Below are 23,751 nucleotides of genomic sequence, written 5' to 3' on the forward strand. Positions count from 1 at the left end.
AATGTATCTTGTTCAAAAACAGTTTCACATGCTTATATGTTGTTATGCAACTTGACAGGTGTTTCAGAAAATATATCTAGAATAAAGTATGTAAACAAAATGTAGCTGAAGGTTCACAGGAATTTCTAATCTTGGAAAGACACTGATATCTATCTCTGTTTATCATTAAGGGGATGTGCTCTCCACAGCCAAATATGTGTTGCCACAGTTTAACTGAATGTCAAACAAAGGTGGTTTCCAAGCATTTTGGTTACTTGTTTTGTGCATTCTGTCAACAACAACATCAGTAATCCATTGGGTTCATCAGGTAAATCAAGAAAGATAATTACTTAGTGCATTTCAATCCCTGTTTACTCCTAAGAAGCAATAAAGACAAGTTTATTTTATTAGTATTGAATGCCTGATGCAAATACTGGTAAGATGCATTGCTAGTTAAAAAAACCATATACAACAAGAAATTTCAAATGAGGAACTACTGAAATTTTGTTGATCACAGTTAGTAAGGCGGCCTAATGATATTGTAACAGTATTGAAACATGATCAATTTCAATGAGAAACAGAAAGTCTGCAAACCACTATGACATGATAAAACTCTTGTCAAAACTTCTGTACACTGGCACAGAAGAAACAGTTGCAGAAACCATTGTGTCTGTGGACTGGTTGATGGGTTCTGTCAGTAGTTTATTCTTGCTCATGAATCTCAAGTGAATATATGTTTTTTTTCTATTTTTTGCCATTCAGGAGACCAAAACTTCTGATCTGATTGACCTAGCAAGCACATTTGCCTTTTAATATTCTGTTTGAAACTCAGTAGTCTCATTTGAAACTAAAAAAAGTGTCATTACTGAAATCTTTTGTTTAAGACACAATGCTTCTAAAAGTGAAATGCAGAGAGCAACCTCTGATTTTTTTCTGCAATAAATCTGAACCTGCTTAGTGCCATTGTGACTAGCTTGAACCTGTAGGTTGAGGGAATGAGATTTAGGCTACTTTTTGCTTGAATTGATATATGATTCCTATTACTGTGAAAATCATATGGGCAGCAGATCCTGTAACCGCTGGTCACTGCCCCCGAAGTTTATTGCAGCACTTTTTTACGTGCTCTAAAAGATGTACCATTGACATATGACCATGTTGCCTGGCTAACATGTGACCTAGGGAGGCAAAAATTGTTGAATCCAATGTGTAGTTAAGGATGGTTAGGTTTTCTGGGGTAAAATTTCAGGTGATAGATCAGGTACATAAATTGATGTATGGCTTATAATCATGGTGGTGGTGTCTGTCACGGTGGTGGGTAGTTATAAGGTTGGTCCAGACATGTCACGTTTGGTACCATTGACTGAAAGTCCCTGATCTTGTAATTATATTGGCTGTGTGCCACTTTGTCAACCTGACTTGTAAGCAAGTACAGGTAACAACTGTTTGATTTGCTACAGAGAATAATCAGTGTAGGCCCACTCTTTGGAAAAAGTCTGTTTTTTCTGAGATTACTTCTTTCTCCTATATCCATACACCAGCCCTTCCTCGAAGTCATCAAATAACTGTGCTTACCTCAACTTCTTGTGGCACATAACGTACGTTCAAGAACCACCTGGTAGTTCTAGCTTGGCTACACTCAACAACTGCTCATCACTCTAATTTGCTAACCTAGTTTCTGAGTCTAAATCATCAAAAATGGAAAGACTTTTGCTCCCAATTTTCCTGAAAATGGGATGACTAATGCAGCAGTGTTGGTGTCCAGGGTAGGTGTACTTGCAAATGACTGTTCCCTCTTTCATTCCTTAGCTGCCCTAACTCTGCTTTTAACAGAGCTACTGGATTTATTAACTGAGCTTCCTGAGCAAAACTTGCTTCTCCATATTACCTATTTACTACCAACCCTAGTATACAGCATACCCAAAATAAAAATGAAAATGAAGAAGAAAGGATAGGTAAACAACCATACATGTTGTTGTTGTTGTGTTCTTCAGTCCTGAGACTGGTTTGATGCAGCTCTCCATGCTACTCTATCCTGTGCAAGCCTCACCATCTCCCAGTACCTACTGCAGCCTACATTCTTCTGAATCTCCTTAATGTATTCATCTCTTGGTCCCCCTCTACGATTTTTACCCTCCATGCTGCCCTCCAGTACTAAATTGGTGATCTCTTGGTCCCTCAGAACATGTCCTACCAACCGATCCCTTCTTCTAGTCAAGTTGTGCCACAAACTCCTCTTCTCCCCAATTCTATTCAATACCTCCTCATTAGTTATGTGATCTACCCATCTAATCTTCAGCATTCTTCTGTAGCACCCCATTTCGAAAGCTTCTATTCTCTTCTTGTCTAAGCTATTTATTGTCCACGTTTCACTTCCATACATGGCTACACTCCATACAAATACTTTCAGAAACGACTTCCTGACACTTAAATCTATACTCGATGTTAACAAATTTTTCTTCTTCAGAAACACTTTCCTTGCCATTGCCAGTCTACATTTTATATCCTCTCTACTTCGACCATCATCAGTTATTTTGCTCCCCAAATAGCAAAACTCCTTTACTACTTTAAGTGTCTCATTTCCTAATCTAATTCCCTCAGCACCACCCAACTACATTCCATTATCCTCATTTTGCTTTGTTGATGTTCATCTAATACCCTCCTTTCAAGACACTGTCCATTCCGTTCAACTGCTCTTCCAAGTCCTTTGCTGTCTCTGACAGAATTACAATGTCATCGGCGAACCTCAAAGTTTTTATTTCTTCTCTCTGGATTTTAATACCTACTCCAGATTTTTCTTTTGTTTCCTTTACTGCTTGCTCAATATAGAAATTGAATAGCATCAGGGAGAGGCTACAACCATGTCTCACTCCCTTCACAACCACTGCTTCCCTTTCATGTCCCTCGACTCATATAACTGCCATCTGGTTTCTGTATAAATTGTAAATAGCTTTTTGCTCCCTGTATTTTACCTCTGCTACCTTCAGAGTTTGAAAGAGAGTATTCCAGTCAACATTGTCAAAAGCTTTCTCTAAGTCTACAAATGCTAGACACATAGGTTTGCCTTTCCTTAATCTTTCTTCGTAGGATCAGTATTGCCTCACGTGTTCCAACATTTCTACGGAATCCAAAATGATCTTCCCCGAGGTCAGCTTCTACCAGTTTTTCCATTCGCCTGTAAAGAATTTGCGTTAGTATTTTGCAGCTGTGACTTATTAAACTGATAGTTCGGTAATTTTCACATCTGTCAACACCTGCTTTCTTTGGGATTGGAATTATTATATTCTTCTTGAAGTCTGAGGGAATTTCTCCTGTCTCATACATCTTGCTCACCAGATGGTAAAGTTTTATCAGGACTGGCTCTCCCAAGGCTGTCAGTAGTTCTAACGGAAAGTTGTCTACTTCTGGGGCCTTGTTTCGACTCAGGTCTTTCAGTGCTCTGTCAAACTCTTCACGCAGTATCGTATCTCCCATTTCATCTTCATCTATCTCCTCTTCCATTTCCAAAATATTGCCCTCAAGTACATCGCCCCTGTATAGACCTTCTATATACTCCTTCCACCTTTCTGCTTTCCCTTCTTTGCTTAGAACTGGGTTTCCATCTGAGCTCTTGATATTCATACAAGTGGTTCTCTTTTCTCCAAAGGTCTCTGTAATTTTCCTGTAGGCAGTATCTATCTTACCCCTCATGAGATAAGCCTCTACATCCTTACATTTGTCCTCTAGCCATCCCTGCTTAGCCATTTTGCACTTCCTGTCGATCTCATTTTTGAGACATTTGTATTCCTTTTTGCCTGCTTCACTTGCTGCATTTTTGTATTTTCTTCTTTCATCAATTAAATTCAGTATCTCTTCTGTTACCCAAGGATTTCTATTAGCCCTCGTCGTTTTACCTACTTGATCCTCTGCTGCCTTCACTATTTCATTCCTCAAAGCTACCCATTCTTCTTCTACTGTATTTCTTTCCCCCATTCCTGTCAATTGTTCCCTTATGCTCTCCCTGAAACTCTGTACAACCTCTGGTTCTTTCAGTTTAACCAGGTCCCATCTCCTTAAATTCCCACCTTTCTGCAGTTTCTTCAGTTTTAATCTACAGTTCATAACCAATAGATTGTGGCAGAGTCCACATCTGCCGCTGGAAATGTCTTACAATTTAAAATCTGGTTCCTAAATCTCTGTCTTACCATTATATAATCCATCTGAAACCTTTTAGTATCTCCAGGGTTCTTCCATGTATACAGCCTTCTTTCATGATTCTTGAACCAAGTGTTAGCTATGATTAAGTTATGCTCTGTGCAAAATTCTACCAGACGGCTTCCGCTTTCATTTCTCACCCCCAATCCATATTCACCCACTACGTTTCCTTCTCTCCCTTTTCCTACTCTCGAATTCCAGTCACCTATAACTATTAAATTTTCATCTCCCTTCACTACCTGAATAATTTCTTTTATCTTATCATACATTTCATCAACTTCTTCATCATCTGCAGAGATAGTTGGCATATAAACTTGTACTACTGTAGTAGGTATGGGCTTCGTGTCTATCTTGCCCACGATAATGCGTTCACTATGCTGTTTGTAGTAGCTTCCCCACACTCCTATTTTTTTATTCATTATTAAACCTACTCCTGCATTACCCCTATTTGATTTTGTATTTATAACCCTGTATTCACCTGACCAAAAGTCTTGTTCCTCCTGCCACCGAACTTCGCTAATTCCCACTATATCTGACTTTAACCTATCCATTTCCCTTTTTAAATTTTCTAACCTACCTGCCCAATTAAGGGATCTGACATTCCACGGTCTGATCCGTAGAACGCCAGTTTTCTTTCTCCTGATAACGATGTCCTCTTGAGTGGTCCCCGCCCAGAGATCTGAATGGGGGACTATTTTACCTCTGGAATATTTTATCCAAGAGGACGCCATCATCATTTAATCATACAGTAAAGCTGCATGCCCTAGGGAAAAATTACAGCTGTAGTTTCCCCTTGCTTTCAGCCATTCGCAGTACCAGGCTATACTGGCCCAAACAAAACCTTGAATTTGGCACTTACTGGGCTGCATAGGATGTACCTGCCACAGAAAGTTCATAGTTCTGGCCGCTGTCTTCTGGCTGTCCATCTTCATCTTCAGCAGTCATCCTGACATCAATTGTTACACTGGAGCAGTTGGAGACGGTCTAGAGGGTGGCAACAATTGCTTTTTACTGAGGCTTGTTTACAATCATTGGTTGTCAGCGCAGAGAATACTACGAAATTTCCCCAGTATGATGCCCTCCAGCTGCTGAATGGTGTTTTCTGATGCTGATGCTGCATCACCCAACTCCCGTTTTTCCTGGCTGTAGTAAGCGAGGCTGATGACAGCAGCTATGAGAACATCAGGCTGTGTCATGTTCCACTGCTTGGAGCATAGTGGTCTTCCGCTGTTATCCCGATGAGGGCAGAGATGGCTGGACCCTCACATCATACTCTCAACATTACGGCAAAGTGTAGGGCTGCCTCTGGGGCCCAGATGCTTGGATGGCAGGCAATGGTTCATGTCCTAGTGGAAGCAGAGGCATCCATATTATTGGAGCAGAACAGAGCAGTGCAGGCTCGACGTCACCTAGCTGCCCAGTTGTTCAATGATGATGGGCTGCTGCTGCCCCCATTGATTTTGTGGTAATGGTAGTATGTCATGCCGAATAGTCTAGAACAGGACGATAACTCAGCTATCATAATTGGAGTGCAATAACCCCTGCAGGCTGGTGCAGTGTTGGTACATGCAGCCTGATGTTACAGAGGTGTTGCAAAGCTACTGGCCACGTCATCCACTGCCAATCATTGACTGACTTTGGAGGTGGCATGGTTTTCATCCTGGCACTGCACTGCTGATTCTAAGTCTTGTTTATAATTGTACCCTTTATACTTCATGTGACAGAGACTTTTTGGTACATTTGTTCATATGATGTTTGATTATAAATTACAGATTTTACAAATGGCAGCATACAAAGTAGGGGCTACAAAATGTCCAAGCATGAAATTCATTTTTCATTCAGAGATGATACTGTCCCATTCATTTATATAAAATTTAGTATGTTTTCCTATTGAACAATTATATAATTATGATTAATCACTTATCTTCATACTTACTTATTAACAGTATCTCAGATGTTAATTGCTCATGCATCATTTTGTAATCATGTTCCATTTGAGAGATTTTGTTCTTGTACACTTTTGTTTCAGCTTCCCGAGACTGACAAAAAATAAAAATTAATTTAAAAATGTTGATAGAAAAGCATCAATTTGAGCAGCCAAGATAAAGATTTTTGCTTTAACAGTTATTACCTTTTTCAATCCATCAATTCTCTCCTGCAGTTCTTGAATTTCACCTACTTTCTCCTGGAGAATTTTTTTCAAGTATGAAATTATATCTGCCCTGTCTTCATCAAGAACCTCATACAATTTTTGATATTCTTCATTACTGAGCTCTAGGTCCAAACACCTTGCTTTAAGCCTATGTACATAAAAAAGTAGCTAACACTAAGATTCCAAGATTAAGGTTCTTATTATACTGAACTGAGCTCTAGGTCCAAACACCTTGATTTAAGCCTATGTACATAAAAAATAAAAAGTAGCTAAGACTAAGATTCCAAGATTAAGGTTCTTATTATACTGAACTGAGCTCTAGGTCCAAACACCTTGCTTTAAGCCTATGTACGTAAAAAATAAAGAGTAGCTAAGACTAAGATTCCAAGATTAAGGTTCTTATCATACTGAACTAAAGTTCAAACTTTAAGACATGCCTAGCTCTAAAACAATAATATTTTTTAAAGAACCACAACTTCAGAATACAAACAAATAAATTATATCTACTTATCAGGTAGTAGTAGATGCAAATATGAGCAAATGAAGGCACATGTACTGGCTTTCAGAACCTTCTTTTTATCCAACAAAAGGAAATTCCTATTCAGGAATCCAATATGAAACTTTCTTTCATATCAAACAAGAGACAACAGAATAGGATAAAAGGTTAATTAGCAGTGGAGTGATACGCAGAAAATGGGAGGAAATCTTGAGAAAATTAGCTGCTTTGAAGATCAAGTAAAAAGCTACCTGGGAGAGCCTCATCAAGGGCTGGAGAAGAAGGAAAATCAACAATTCATTGCTAATAATAGTCAAGAATAATGGTCAGAAGAGACAGGTAGTGCATTCCAAAAATTTGAATAAAGGGAAGTTCACACTGAGAAAAGAATCAGAGGGGGAAAAAGAAGAAAATATCAGAAGAGATGGACTAACAAGGAAAGGAAAGACAACTAATGTTATAAAAAATGTATAAAAGGAATTAAATAGAAAATGGGGTCAAAACTAGGGAGAGAGCAGGAAAATAAACAACAGGTAGACAATATCAAAGAAAATACTTCATAATTCACCTCAAAAATTGAAACAGCAGCATTGCACTGTCACTTCTAACCCTCATTGTTTAATTTAATTGTTAACTAATTAGGGCTAAGATTTTTTAAAGCTCTGAATGTGGACAATTAGTAACTGCTGAAGCAATTACAGGGTAAATGAGTTCTAGATTTGTTGTTGTCACCTTTAATCTGCTGAACTGGTGGTTTAAATTGATGGTGTTTCAGCAGCATTGTTTGGTAATATGGTATTGTAACTTACAGACAGGTTCAACAAAAAGACTGCTAAACACGTAAGCTTTCAGCCAAAAGGCCTTATTCTGAATTAGGCAACATATACACATATATTTACATGAATGCAACTCCCACACACACATGACCGCAGTCTCTGACTGCTGAGACCAAGATGCGAGCAACACCGTATGATGGGAGAAGCAATTTGGGTGGTGGGGTAAGGGGGAGGCTGGGCCAGGGAGTGGGAGGGACAGTGGGGTATGGGGGGGGGGGAGGGGGGGAGGTAAAGTGCTCTGTGTGGGAGCACACAGGGACAAGGTGGGGAGAGGGTAGGGCAGCTAGGTGCAGTTGAGAGGTTAGGGCAGCTAGGTGCAGTTGAGAGGTTAGGTGGAGGGTGAGGAGGGACAGAGAGCAAGGGGCAGAGGGTTGGTGGAGAGGAAGCAGAAATGGAGAAAAGTAAAAAAACTGTGGGTGTGTTGGTGAAATAGAAGACTGTAGAGTGCTGCAGCAGGAACAGGGAAGGGGATGAATGGGTGAAGGACAGAGGCTAACGAAGGTTGAGGCCAGGAGGTTTAATGGAATGTAGGTTATACTGCAGCCAGAGTTCCCACCTGTGCAATTCAGAACAGATAGTGTTGGTAGGGAAGATCCAGATGTCACAGGCTGTGAAGTAGTCATTGAAATGAAGATTTTATGTTGGGCAGCGAGCTCAGCAACTAGGGGGGGGGGGGGGGGGGGGTCCAGCTGTTTCTTGGCCACAGTTTGCTAGAGGCCATTCATGCGGACAGACAGTTTATTGGTTATCATGCCCACCTAGAATGCAGAAAAGTGTTTGTATCTTAAATTGTAGATAACATGTGTGGTTTCATAGACAGTCCTGCCTTTGATGGGATAGGTGATGCTTGTGACTGGACTGGAGTAGGTGGTGGTGGGACGATGTATGGGACAGACCTTGCATCTAGGTCGATTGCATGGTTATGAGCCATGAGTCAAAAGTCAGGGAGTAGCGACTGAGAAGGGATGGAGAGGATTTTATGTATTTTTGGTGGGTAGCGGAACACCACTGTGGGAGGGGTGGGAAGGGCAGTGGATAGGGAATTCCTCATTTGAGGATATGGTGAGAGGCAGTTGAAACCCTGACAGAGAATGTGACTGAGTTGCTCGAGTCCTGGGTGGTACTGAGTCAAAGGGGAATGCTCCTCTGTGGTTGCTCCTCTTGGAAGGTGGTGGCTGACTGGAGAGGTAAGGCATGGGAGATCTGTTTCTGTACAAAGTTGGGAGGGTAATTAAGGTCTGTGAAGGCCTCAGTGAGACCCTTCGTATATCTCAAGAGGGAATATCCACATTACAGATACAGTGTGATGTGTGATGTAGTGAACAGCAGCAATTACAGTGCTGCATTGAGAGAGTATCACTGACTGAAAGATCTGAGGAGAGGCCCAATATCATTATATGGTTTACAGAAGATGATAATGAAATTCAAAAACACAAGTCAGCTTGGTGTGCCACCTGGAAGAGGAAGGCGTCCTGTCCCAGTGGAAGCTACTGACAAAGTTGCCATTGCTGTAATTGACCAATAAACATGTGCCCCGGCCAGTGCTACTGCTCATGCAGTATCATGACAATTGTCCATCCCACGGCAAATATTACGAAAGTTTTGTAGTGTCTTTGACACTGGTTATCTGAACAAGATCCAGACAGTGCAGCAACTGAGACCTCATGATCCACAACAATGTTCTGAACTTGGTCTTCAGTTTCTGGCACAGATCAAAGTTAATGACGTGTGGCCAGGCAATATTCTATGCAGTGACAAGGCACATTTTGCACTACAGAGTGCAGCGAATACACAGAACTGCTGAGTTTGGGAAACTGTTAAACCACATGTTGCACATGAAAAGCCACTGAACTCACCGTATGTGACTGTGTGGTGCGGACCACAAGCACCTTTATTCTTGGCTCATTCTCCTTTACACCCATAGGGCCTGTCAGGTAAATTGGGATATCTGCATGTTATCAAGACATCCTTGTTCAACATGTGATTCCTGATTTGGAAGAGCGCAACTGTATGGAAACCACTGTTTTCATGATAAATGGGGTGACACCTCATGTCGTTCACCCAGTGAAAGATCTGCTTAATGTAACCTTCCATGAATGTGTTATCTCCAGAGATTTTCCAGATGTATAGCCTGCAAGATCAACTGATCTGAATCCATGAGACTCTTGGATCTGGGGATATCTAAAAGAATGCATTTACCAGGGACATGGTTGGTCTCCAGCCTCTCACTGACATCTTTAGTGATCCCACCGAACAAATTATGTAAGCATCGGTTAATAATAAAATCGATATTATGCCCTTCTCATTTGTTTGACCTTTTGACCGTTCTTCATCCATTACAGATAGAAACATTTTTATATGTCTTTCTTGCATTCACAATGCCAGACTTGCACCTGGTGGCCAAAATTGGGAGCAGTTTTTTTTCCAGCATAAATTGATTCCACATTAATGCATTATAATACCTACCAAGTTTCACTGCCATGCGATAACTATAGACCTTAGTGGATCTCGCTGAGTAGCTGCACTTTGATTATAGCCACCTGGTACATTTCAAACCAAAGGCAAGGTGCCTGCCATTCCTGCACAAAAATTTAAATACAAAGTAGTGTACAATAGAAATTGAGAGACTTTGAATATATCTTTTCTTTTTCAGCGCATTCCACAGCTATTTGTTGTTGGACTATATTTTGTATAGCTATGTTTCCAGGTGTTCTGCTGCATTGTTGTTTCTGTTTCATCCACAACATTTCAATGACCAACTCAGTCATCTTCTTCAGGTGCTGTGAGTTTTGCTCCAACCAGGCAGTGTGTTCACATAACAGCACAACTTGCACAGCAAAGAAGTCAACTGAGCCAGTCTTAAAAATATTGTGCATAAAATGGAAACAACTATACATGGCACCCGGAAACACACAGTTAATCAATTTCACCGAGAAAACCTGAGATATATGTTGTAATTTGTGCAGTGTATTGTTCTAAAATACATAAAGATTATAAAAATGGAAAATTTGTTTCTGTTAAGTAGGGCTAATACATAGAGGAAAATGCTGATGCAACTGCCATTTTGTCAGAAAATCGGAGAATACCAAAAGAGATTATACAAATTACAGCTGTTGAGGATTCAGTGACAGAAGTTGATGTTAGAAGTCCAGCAGAGGATTTAGCCTATATTTATATATTTACTAATCCTTTTTTTCATTTACCCCTCTCTATGTCCACCTGTTCCTCCCTCTGTCTGTCCACCTCATCCCCCAACTTCTGTCTACCTATCTCCTTCTCAGCACTCTCTCCATCTCTTCATTTCCTCCTCCTCCTCTGTTTGGTTCCTTCATTCCCTCTCTCTGGTCATATCTTCCTACCCTTGCCTTTGACCATATGCTCCTCCTCCTCTCTCTTTCCACCTCTGGCTCACCCTCTTCCTTTTTCACCAGCCCACTGCCCCTCTACACCTTCCACCTACCTCACACATCTCCCCCTCTTCCCCTCTCTCTATCCATTTCCTCCTCCCCTCTCTCTGTCCGTCCCCTCCTCTATCCATGTCAACTTCTCCCCAACCATGCTCATTGGCATGTGTAGCACCTACAATACTGTTCAATAAAGCAGGCAGATACCACTTCCACAACACGCCTGTCATGCAGGGCAGGCTATACATCAGTGGCCTGAAAAATCATTTATTTCCCCTGATATACAGGCCACCTTGCAGAGCAGGTCGATAAAGCAGGCTGATACTACTCGAACACAACATGCCTGTCATGCAGGGCAGCATAAATGTCGGGGCTCAGAAAACTGTTTCTTGCCTCTGATATGTAGGTTGCCCTGCAAAGTAGTTTGATTTGGCAGGCCGAAACTGTTTCCACACAACATGCCTTTTGTCCAGTTCACCCTATATGCCAGGAGCTGGAAAACACATTTTTGTCTGTGTTTCTTCTCCTATTGGAGCTAGGAATTTACAAACTCCACGACTCTGACTGTTGTGAACCCTGCTGTTTCTATACCAAATTTGGATGAAATTGATCCAGAGGTTTGGGAGGAAGCCCTAGACACCCAGACAGAAGATATGGCCATTACACCAAAATCAAGCAACAAAAGCATTTTTATTATAAACACATGTAGCGATCTGTGTGCATCTCTTATGATCTCTTACTACATACTTTCTCATACTTTAGGTGACAATCTATTACTCAGGCTTTCCTGTGGAAAATGGGAACAGTGTTTTGTCATTGGGTGTGAGCTTCATCATCAGCTCATTGCAGTGCAAGATGCCTGCCCAAGAGTGTCAGCTGTGAGAAGGTACAATCAGAACATTATGGAGCAGCTTGCCATGCTGTTTTTCTCACTCACCATGGGTGAGCAGTTCCAGAAATATAAATACTTTTTGGGAGTGTTTAGAAAAAGAGCAGTGTTTAATTTTTCTCTAGACAGTAATCAGAAAGTGTTACAAAAACAGAAAGTAGTTCAATTACACTGAGAAGTAATTGAATTTCTTTTTTTCAACAGTAACAACATAATAAATGGAGGAGTTTTTATGAGAAATGAAAAAAATTATGTATGATATTAATTTCATGTGATTCAGTGAGCTGATACAAGTCTTTCAACTGGACACCACTTCTACAACTTGCATGGCCTAACCCACCCGAGTTATCCAATGTGGGAAAGGGGACATACAGTCTCATGCAGAATCCAAACCATGTGTCATTTCTGGTGACTCCTCACACTGGTGTGGGGTGAAGGCTAGGTTACAACAAAGGGTAATAAATCTGTGGTCTGACCAATATTTGATCCCATCATCTCCAGGTTCCCTAGCACATGCCTTACTGCTAGACCATCTGCCCCCCCCCCCCCCCCCCCCCAAAAAAATCCAAAAAAAAAAAGGATGAAATGAAACAAATTAACAGTGAAAGGGGAAAAATAAATATTACACATGATATAGATCAGCAAGCTAGAAATATCAAGGAACATATTATAGAACTACACAAGAAAAAGACTGAATTGAGTCAATGATTAACTAAATTAAAGAGCGTTAAACCTAAAGGGCAAATTATATTCTGAAATCAGGAAGTAATAAGATTTAATTAGAGATTAAATAATGAACAATTCAAAGCACTGCCCACCAAATTGAAACAGTTCCACGAATCTACCCAGCAGGAATCTGCTGGCATTCAAAGGCAAATTTCAGATTCTAGCCTAAGATTAAATGAATTAGAAAATTTCGGAGATTAGGGTGGGATAGTCATCTCAGATTCTACTTCAATAATACTGGAGGAACAGGTGGATCTCAAAGTAGAATGAAATGTAAAAGAAAGAATTTCAGAGATTAGGGTGGGATAGTTGTCTCAGATTCTACTCCAGTAATATTGGAGGAACAGGTGAATCTCAGAGTAGAATAAAATGTAAAAGAAAGAATAGTTAGCCATGTGTTCACCTCATTCAACAGAAAACTCTGACAAAACAGAAGAGGAATTCAGTAAAATTTGGGAAGAGCTAGAAAATACTAAAGAGGTCATTAAAAAGACAAAGAATAATGAGATGTTAGTGTTTCCTGTAAAGTTACAAAAGGAATTTCCATTGGAACCAGAGACAAATTTAATAAAACAGTTTCCAAACTTTAAAACTGGAGGATACACACACCATATTTATTTTCTGAAAATCATTACCAAAGCAATTATAGATCGGCAAGCTAAAAATCTCAAGGAACATATTATAGAATTGTGCTAGGAAGAGTCAATGATTCACTGGATTAATGGAACAATGTTGAATTTAACTTGTGTCCACTTCATTTGAAAGGAGATGCAGTAGAATGAGGAACTACATATGTTGGGGAATTTGTCATAGGTGAACTCAAAGGAAATTACAAAAAGGAATGTTGATCACACAGTGCACAGGAAAAATTAGCCCAAGAATTATCAGATCCTCGCTATTATAACCAGAGTTGCAAAAGTTTTAAGCGATATAATGAGTGGCACTTGACATGATCAAAATATTTATATGAACTCAAAGAATGGGAAGACCAGGTTGGAGTATCAACAATATTATGAAAAGGTCAGATCGCTGCTCAGCACAAAGAAGACGTGTTGAGTTGCAGACAAGCACAATGATAAGGCTGTTTCACACTGACTTTTGGCCAAAGCCTTCTTCAGAAAAGAAAAGAAAACACACACCACATTCACACAAGCTGGCACACTTCATGAACACATGGCCACAATCTCCGGCCACAGCAGCTGGAGATAGTAGCCATGTGTGTGTGAGGTGTGCCTGCTTGTGTGAATGTATGTGTGTTTTATTTTCTGAAGAATGCTTTGGGAGTAAGCTCAATATGTTGTCTTTATGGTGAGTAGCAATCTATCCTTTTCATAATATTAACAGATGTCACTGAAAACCACCTCATGACAGTGTTAGTTCATCATCTACCTTCCAGATCAGAAAATAAATTTGATATCATGATTGGTCAAATTTAAATGGACCATTAACATTCACAGGCAGTTGGATACTTAAATAAATAGTACAGGGATTTCCCAGAAATGGAGGATCCCAAGATGGGCAAAATTAGGAAAATAGATACCTTCTCTGTTTCAGTAGCAGACTGAAAGGCAGAAGTTAGTAGAAACTCACATGTCTGTAAAAGATAAATGCGCAAAGCATAGAACAACTACCAACATCATAGCTTAGCAAAAGATCTTGTCAAGAACCCAAGAAAATTCTGGTCCTAAGTAAAATCATTAAGCAGACTGAAGGCTTCTACCCAGTTACTCATTAACCACTCTGTTGTGGCCATAGAAGACAGCAAAAGGAAAGCTGAAGTTTTAAATTTCACGTATAGCAAATCATGCATGCACTGGAGCATGTTGCTAGCTCAGTACGTGTCATGCTTATGCTCAGTAGGATCTGATGCCATGTTTTATATTTAAACATATATATTGGATCCAATGTCAAATGTGTGGTATTTAAAAAAAATTAAGACAACGTTCTACAGTAGAGAGCTACTTCTTTTATATTATGTATTTTAAATGGCGATTAAGTGGACGACTCACAAATGCATTAGACAGGTGAGAGCCCTCACATCACATATACATATGCGATTCGATGTGTAACACCTTCTGAAGAAGACAGTTTTAAAACTGTTGAAACCGTGACAAGGTTTAATAAACCTACATTTTGCAACTGGTTGGCTGTTATTTCCAATACACTGAAGCTCTTAATTTTATCCATTGCTGTCAGTGTTTCTTCTGAGACTATTATTTTTGTAAAATAAAGAACAACCTCTTCAGTCATAACATGATTTTATTTCAATGCATGATATATTTGAGCCCTGGGGGCTCATCTTCAGGTGCGTTAACAGCCTACATCATTTTTTTCCAAATTTAGGTCAATTGTGGTCTGTTAACAGCAGTGGATACATGGTTTTAAAGCACAGTATGATTAGACACATTTACAAACATATATACACTCTCATTGTACAGCACACTTGTAAAAACAAGACAAATGTTTACAAATGTGCTGTAAAATGGAAAGTGTATATATGTATGTAAACATGTCTACTCATACTGCACTTCAAAAACCATGTACCTACTACTGGAAACAGACCATAGTTAACGTAAATTTGAAAAAAAAATTGATGTACACTGTCAAATCACCTGATGACCCAACCACACACTACACAACAAAATCCTGCAGGTTGCCACCCTATCACACGCTTGCAGAGAAAGCAGCTCCACTTCACTGCAACATTTGCTGCAGTAACAAGGACCCCTCTGTCACTGGGAACAGCTAGCAATGGCTTGAATTCATCAGCCATCTGACACTGGTCACCTTCCTGATAATGATAAACCGGGCAGCCTTTATAGGACTGCTGCCTGCAGCTCTTGATCAGTGAAAATCTGGCCTCCACTGCAAGTTTCCCAATAGAGCACGTCAGAACCCCGACAACCATTAATTGTGACCATGACCAATTCCGAACTTGCCTACTGCAGCAACAGCAGTTGTGACCAACTGAGTGCCCTCTCGTGCATCTGCAAGGAACTGTAATGTATATACTGACATTTTTAACAGGTCAGGATGATGATTACTTTTCTTTCACTGAGAAACTGATTCTGTTGTTCACTTTCTTGTTTGCTTCTTCGTTGGAATAAAGTTATATCATTCATTGCTACCTGTACACCTTCTAGTTTTCTATGCGCACCAATCTGCAATGGGATACTTTAATTGGCAACAGGGATAACCTTATCATAACTCTTGTGTATACCTTTGGAACTTTGCTCCCAGTATCTGTGCTCCCCCAGGTAGCCACCTCTCTGAATGCTTGAGCCTCCAAATGTTTAACTGTTGTTCATCTGCTCTCTTTTCACTTGCCCATTTCCCATGGCTCAATCTGCGACAGAACTTTCACTTCTGCAGCTTTTCCAGTTGCAGGATCAGCAATTGCTTCGTTAAAATTGAGCACTTGCTTCAGCGCTTCTCTGGGGTGACACTTCCCACCTGCTACAGCCGGTATGATACAGCTTCTGCTTCACGCTCACCCCTTCCTGTGCACCTCAGAGGTCCTCTGACGGCACCTCACCTGTCCTGATGCCCCCCCCCCCCCTTACGTTGCAGATTGCCACACCATTATCATTGCATAATTCAGACTTCGCTGCGGCAATGACTCTTGGCCTGTCATCCTTGCTGCACTGGACCACACATTGTACAGAATTCCACTCTTCTTCATGCTTCTATCCTAAATGACTCTGGCCCATTGGTCACTGGCCCCAGTCCCCCAGGACCTCTTGCATACTTGTTTCTCATGCTGTGGATGCTTGGCATCCACAGATACAGCATACTCAGCTTCAACACCTCCTAACACAGCACCTCCATTTGCTCCAGTGCTTCCTTTCAGTCTGGCACCTCCCGATGTGGCACTTCTGTCCATTCCAGCACCTCCTGACATGGTGCCTCTGTCTGCCCTGGCACCTCCTGACATGGCACTTCCATCCACGATGGCGCCTCACGACACCACTCCTCTGTCCACCCTGGTGCTCCCTGATGCAGACCCTCCGTCCACTCCAGAGCCTCCTGACATGGCACCTCTGTCTGTCCCCGCACCTCCTGACATGGCACATCTGTCTACTCCAGCACCTCCCGACATGGTGCTTCTGTCCACTCCAGCATCTCCCAATGCAGTGCTTTGCTCCACTCCCGCGCTTCCTAAAATGGCACTTATGACCCCACTAGTGTCTCCTGACATGGCAACTCTGCTTCATCACCTCCACACATGGCACTTCCACCCAGCATAGCACCTCTGCCAAAAGCAGCATATCCATCCAATGTGCTGCAGTCCAATGCAGTGCCATTGGTCCTCACACTTGCAGTGCCCTGTATTCCTCCTGGCTGCCACTGATGCCTGCAGTACCACCAGCTCCAGCACTGTGGCTGACCCAATTGGTCTACTACGCCATCTGACCCTCTCCTGCACTTCTGGTGCCCTTGACACCCATCCATTTCCTCGTCTTTCCTGTTCCTTCAGTTGGTGATGTATCTCCTCTTTTTTCAGTTTCCACTGTTCTGGGTCTGTCATCTCCTGATGCACATTCCAGCCAGCTCCCATCCTTGTTGCTGTCTGTCGTCCTGCTTCTGGTGGGGCACTGCCCCAGCGTGGTCATCAACCTTGGCTGTCCTTCTTTGTGGCCCTCTCTGTCTGTCTTGTGGCCTTGCCCACATCCCCCGTGCATCGCTCGTGGAAGTTTTACCAAAAGATCAGCCTTCCCACTTTTGGCAGCATGGGTGCATTTCTTGGTGATGACTCTGCAAGTCTTTTGTTTTTCCAGGCCTCCTCCGAACAACTTTCATCTGCCCTGTGCCATACATCTAATGGCTCTGCACCAAGCACCTGTTACAGCCTGCTCCAGCAACTTCATTGCTGGCTCTGGCTCTGGCACCAACCCACCTGGCTCTCTGCTAATGCTGCCAGTCCACTTGCATCATCCATGCTTGCTGCTGGCCCACTCGCACCCTCCACATACACTGATGGCCCTGCCTGTTACCACTGTCCCAACCACATCCTTGCCACCTTGCTTCATCCCTCAGATGTCTTGTTTGTTTCATCCACCAAGTTTCTTCCCAACAAGCACCCTGATGGCACACTATGCACCATTCAACACTGGCCCTCCAGTGTCTTCTCTTCTCAGCAGAGTACAGCCTCTTCTCTTCAGGGCAGCCTTTGGTTCAACTTCGCCAGTGACATTGTTCTCCAGTCCACTTCTCTTGGCCAACTTCACTGTCTCCTCTGTGGTTAAGAGGAGCACCGTGCTCTCAGCTGTCACCTCAGCCACAACTGTCCTGTATGCATCAAGAAGGCTTCACCATCTCCATCCAAAGGTAAAATGAGTGCAGCAAAAGGTTGAAACTGACAGTTCAGCACGTAGCCGCTCTGTCAGATGCCTGCAGCCAATGCACCTCTACTTCATTGTGGCTGCCGCTGCAATAACGAGGGTGCCACAATCACTGGACAAGGCAGTAGCAGTAGCTTGCATATGTAAGCCACGTGACACCGGCCAATTCCCCAGGAAACCTTTACAGGACTGCTGCCTGCAATTCTTGACCGGTGTTAATCTGGCCTCTCTAAGACAAGTCTCCAAATACAGCACATCGGAACCACAATGACAGTAGTGCAACCACTGATTGTGACTGCAACCAATTCTGACCTTGCCTACTGCAGTGATGCCAATTGTGACAAATAACTAAGTACTCTCTCTGGTACCTTTATGAAACTTGACCTCATAAGTGACAATCTTTATGTTCTTTTCAGTGAGAAACTTTTTCTCTTGTTCATGTTCTTGTTCTTCTCTGTAGAAATAAAGTTGTATCGTTTGTTGCTATCTGGACATCTTCTTGCTTTCAGTGTGCACCATCCCACAATGCGACAATTTAAAAGACGGGTCACCAGGATTTAAAATGCATCATGCATTGAGATAAAGACACAACTGTGACTAAAGGTGGTTACTGTTTATTTTACAAAAACAAATACATCTCCAGGCCCAGATGGAACCCCAATTGTCAGGAATCTCTCACCGAGCATAATGACCCAAATGACTGGAAAAAATGCAGGTGAATCCTGTTTATGAGAAGGGTAAAAGAATGGACCCACAAAACTACAGGCCAATATCCCTAACATTAGTTTCCTGCAGAATTCTTGAACTTATTCTCATTTTGAATACAATGTATTTACTTGGAACAGAAAAGATTCTGTCCACAAATCAGCAAGTATTTAGAAAGCACCAGTCTTGGGAAACTCAGGTTGTCTTTTCTCGCACATTATCCACTGAACCATGGATGGAGGGCAACAGACAAATTCCATTTTCCTAGATTTCCAGAAAAGTTTGACATGGTGCCCCACTGTTGACTGTTAAAGAAGTTAAGAGCGTGAATAGATTTCCAGATATCAGGTGGCTCAAAGATTTCTTCAGTAATAGAACCCAATACATTGTCCTTGATGGCAAGTGTTCATCAGAGACAAGGGCAGCATCAGGAGTAACCCAGGAAAGTGTGACAGGCTCACTCTTATTCTCCATATACATAAATGATCCAACAGATGGGGTGGGCAACAATCTGCAGCTGTTTGTTGGTAAGGTGTCATTGTTGAGTGACTGTAGGAGGATAAAAGGTGACTAACATAAAATTTCTAGTCATTGTGATCAATGGCAGCTAGCACTAAATGTAGAAAAATGTAAGTTAATGTGGACGAGTAGAGAAAACAGTCCCATAGTGTTTGAATACAGCATTAGTAGTGTTCTGCTTGACACACACAAGGAAATGGAACAAGCAGATAAGGATGTAGTAGGGAAAGTGAATGGTCAACTTTGATTTATTGGCAGAATTTTTGAAAACTGTGGTTCATCTGTAAAGGAGGCCACTTATACAACACTAGTGTGACCCGTACTTGAGTACTGCTCGAGTGTTTGGGATCTGCACCAGGCTGGATTAAAGGAAGACACTGGAGCAATTCAGAGGTGGGCTGCTAGATTTGTTACTGGTTGGTTTGATCAACAGGTGACCATTATGGAAATGCCTCATGAACTTAGATGGCAAACCCTGGAGGGTAGATGATGTTCTTTTTGAGGAGCACTGTTAGGAAATTTAGAGAACTGGTATTTGAAGTTGATTGCAGAATGACTCTAGTGCCAATGACACATCATATTTTGTATGCTAAGGAAGGAACCTGTAATACAGGAAATAATCAACATAATCAGGACAGGGCAATTGATTTAGGCAGTGTACTGTTTTAACATATGCCACAGATAGTAGAACGGGTTCCTTGGGGCAGATGACAGAAAACACAGAATGCCTCCCAAGCCAGTGAGCTGGTAGCACTTACTCGACCAGAACCAACTCATGAATTGTTACTAGAAGAGGGATGACAAGATATGAAAGACAAAATATTAGGTGAATAGTAATGGCAGAAATTTTTAATTGTAACGTGGACATACAAGGGAGTGATATGTCTTAATTCCCATAAATTTGTAGCACTTTTGAGAAAGAAGTTGTGTGGAACTCTACCATAACAGACGGGTATAACGATAAACAAAGGGAAACAAGTTTAATATTTACTACTGAACACAAACTATGCTGTTGGTTACTAATTTAAGATTGGGATGTATTATTAGGACTTGATTGGTTATTAAATTGTAATGTTACATTAAATTTTGATAATGAAATCATTAAGTGGGAAGAGAATGGAGAGAAAATACAAGTAGTTAGGGGTAGCACACTTAATTTATAGTAATCACAGTTATTAATTGAGGCTACATGATCAACACAATCAAAGTAAATCATAATGTAAAGTTATATAATACACTATTACATAATTAAGAATATTTGGTAAATCAGGTTTACTTATTATGATGCTCCAGAAATTCACAAGATGGAGGAAATATTCAACCTTTTAAAAAGGGGTCTACAGAATCCCTTCATTTAGCTTAATATATCATTCTGATAATCTTTTTTAAAGAATGGAAAATCCAGAATGGAACGTAACAATATTATGAAAAGGAAAGTTGCTACTCACGATATAGCGGAGATGCTGAGTCGTAGAGAGGTACAACAAAAAGACTGTCACAAATAAGCTTTTGGCCAGCAAGGCCTTTGTCAAAAATAGACCACACACACACACACACACACACAGACAAATGCAACTCACACACATGACTGCAGTCTCTGGCAGCTGAAACCAAATTGTGAGCAGCAGCAGCAACAGTGTATGATGGGAGTGGTGGGGATAAGGAAGAGGCTGGGGAGGGTAGGGTGAGTGATAGTAGGGTAGGGGTGAGGGACAGTGAAGTGTTGCTGGAGAATGTGCAGGGACAAGGTGGACAGAAGGAAGGCAACTATGTGCAGTCAGGAGATTAGACGGATGGCAGGGGACAGGTAGGGGGTGGGAAGGGGGTGGGGGAGGGTAATGGAAAATGACAAAGTAAAACGACTGAGTGCTTTGGTGGAATGAGGGCTGTGTAGTGCTGGAATGGGAATAAGGAAGGGGCTGGATGGATGAGGAAAATGACTAATGAAGGTTCAGACCAGGAGGGTTACAGGAACATAGGATATACTGTGGGAAAAGTTCCCACCTGCACAATGCAGAAAAGCTGGTGTTGGTGGACAGGATCCATATGGCACAGGCTGTGAAGCAGTAGGTGAAAAGAAGGATGTCGTGTTGGGCAGCATGCTCAGCAACAAGGTGGTCCACTTGTTTCTTGGCCACAGTTTGTTGGTGGCCATTCATGCAGACAGACAGCTTAACAGCTTGTTGGTTGTCATGCCCACATAGAATGCATGCAGCACATTGGTTGCAGCTCAGCTTGTAGATCACATGACTTGTTTCACAGGTAGCCCTGCCTTTGATGAGATGGGTGATGTTCGTGACTGGACTGGAGTAAGTGGTGGTGGGAGGATGTATAGGACAGGTGTTGCATCTAAGTCCATTACAGAAATATGAGCCATGAGGTAAGGGGTTGGGAGCAGGTGTTGTGTAGGGATGGACAAGTATATTGTATAGGTCAGTGGATGGCAGAATCCTTCATTGGGAGGGGTGGGAATGATATTGGGCAGAACATTTCTCATTTAAGGGCATGAGGGGAGGTAGTCAGTTGCTCCAGTCCTGAGTGGTGCTGATTTATGAAGGTAATGTTCCTCTGTGGCCGGATGGTAAGACTTTGGGAGGTGGTAGGAGACGAAAGATAAGGCATGGGAGATTTGTTTTTGTACAAGGTTGGGAGGATAATTACAGCCAGTGAAGGCTTCAGTGAGCCCCTCAGTGTATTTTGAGAGGGGCCTCTCATCACTGCAGGTGTGATGACCATGGGTGGCTAGGCTCTATGGAAAGGACTTCTTGGTATGGAATGGGTGGCAGCTGTCGAAGTGGAAGTATTGCTGGTGTTTAGTAGGTTTGGTATGGACAGAGATACTGAAGTAGCCATCTTTGATATGGAGGTCAACACATAGGAAGGTGGCTTGTTGGGTTGAGTATTGACAGCTGAAGCAAATGGGGAAGAAGCTGTTGAGTTTCTGGAGAAATATGGATAAGGTGTCCTCATCCTCAATCCAGATCGCAAGATGTCATCAGTGAATCTGAACCAGCTGAGGGGTTTAGGATTCTGGGTGTTAGGAAGGATTCCTCTACATGGCCCATGAATAGGTTGGCATAGGATGGTGCGATGTGGGTGCCTATAGCCATACCCCAGATTTGTAATTGTGCGTAAGGATATAGTTGGTCTTGGTGACTAGGACGAGGTTGCTGGTTTGGAATCCATCAGGCGTTGAGAAAGGTAGTGTTCAATAGCAGTAAGGCCGTGAGCATTAGGGATGTTAGTGTAAAGGGGTGGGCATCAATAGTGATGAGCAGGGCACTTTATGGTAAAGGGACAAGAACTGTGGAGAGTCGGTGGAGGAAACGGTTGGTATCTTTCATATGGGAGGGTAGATTCTGGGTAATAGGTTGAAGGTGTTGGTCTACGGGAGCAGAGATTCTCTCAGTGGGGGCACATTAATCGGCCACAATGTGGCATCCTGGTGGTTGGGTTTATGGACTTTAGAAAGCATACAGAAGGTAGGAGTGCGGAGAGTGGTAGGAGTCAGCAGAGAGATGGACTCTGGGGAGAGGTTCTGGGATGGGCCTAAGGATTTGAGAGATCCTGTTGGATTTCTGGAATGAGGTCACTGTGGCAAAGTTTGTAGGTTGACAGCTGGTGGAGTCCTTGTGCTAGGTAATCCTTGCAGCTCAAAACAAAACACTGGTGCAGCCTTTGTCCGCAGGTAGGGTTATGAGGTCGGTATCAGTTTTTAGGTGGTGGACTGCGGTTCTTTCTGTGGATGTAAATTTAGTTTGCATGTTGAATGATTTGGGGAATGATAGTGAGGCAAGGTTCGAGGTTAAGAAATTCTGGATACTCTACACCCTCCTCACTTCCTACTCCTGCTTTGGAGTACTACTGTCCACCACTTCTACAACAAGCTCCAAACCTCCCCCATGGCCCCTCATAGCTGACAAACTGTGTCTCGCAGACCTGCTACATTTACCCCACCCTCTAAAACTCTCTCTCACCACCACACAAAATCCAGAACATAAACAGATCTGAAACACAGTCATGAAACTTTACGCCAGAAGCCTTAGCAGCACAGAAATATCAGTCCTTTCCAAAGGCCTCACCTTTTGTCTCATTCCCAAATTCAGTCACACAGGACTTGTTAAAGCCCTTTCTCCCCTTCTCCAGGTCCCTACATTGGCAACACTTTTTTGCCACCAACCCTACCAATCACTCAACCAAAGACACTGTTGAACCCTGCCTGACTCAGTTCACTCCTCCATCCACCTGTGATACACACCCACTGCTCCCAAATCACACCCTGTTAACTTGACATCCACCTCAAAGATGGCTACATCAATACATCTGTTCATATCAAACCTACTAACCACTATCAGTACCTCCACTTCGACAGCTGCCACACATTCCATACCAAGACGTCCCTTCAATACAGCCTAGACACCCATGGTTGCCACATCTGCAGTGACAAGCAGTCCCTCTCAAAGTATACTGAGGGTCTCACTGAAGCCTTCACAGATCATAATTATCCTCCCA

General features: G+C 42.1%; 1 protein-coding gene across 1 annotated transcript in view; it reads right to left on the reverse strand.

Annotated features, from left to right (window-relative positions):
* Positions 1 to 23,751, reverse strand: part of LOC124795609 (cilia- and flagella-associated protein 157-like) — a 133,443-nt gene that overhangs the window by 101,883 nt on the left and 7,809 nt on the right. The window contains exons 2-3 of the mRNA XM_047259680.1: positions 6,302 to 6,470; positions 6,107 to 6,209 (exon numbers count right to left, since the gene is read on the reverse strand). Of these exons, the coding sequence (XP_047115636.1) occupies positions 6,107 to 6,209; positions 6,302 to 6,470 (272 nt within the window). The remainder of the gene's footprint in view (positions 1 to 6,106; positions 6,210 to 6,301; positions 6,471 to 23,751) is intronic.

The sequence above is a fragment of the Schistocerca piceifrons genome, chromosome 4, assembly GCF_021461385.2.
Source record: "Schistocerca piceifrons isolate TAMUIC-IGC-003096 chromosome 4, iqSchPice1.1, whole genome shotgun sequence".
NCBI classification, from domain to species: Eukaryota; Metazoa; Arthropoda; class Insecta; order Orthoptera; family Acrididae; genus Schistocerca; species Schistocerca piceifrons.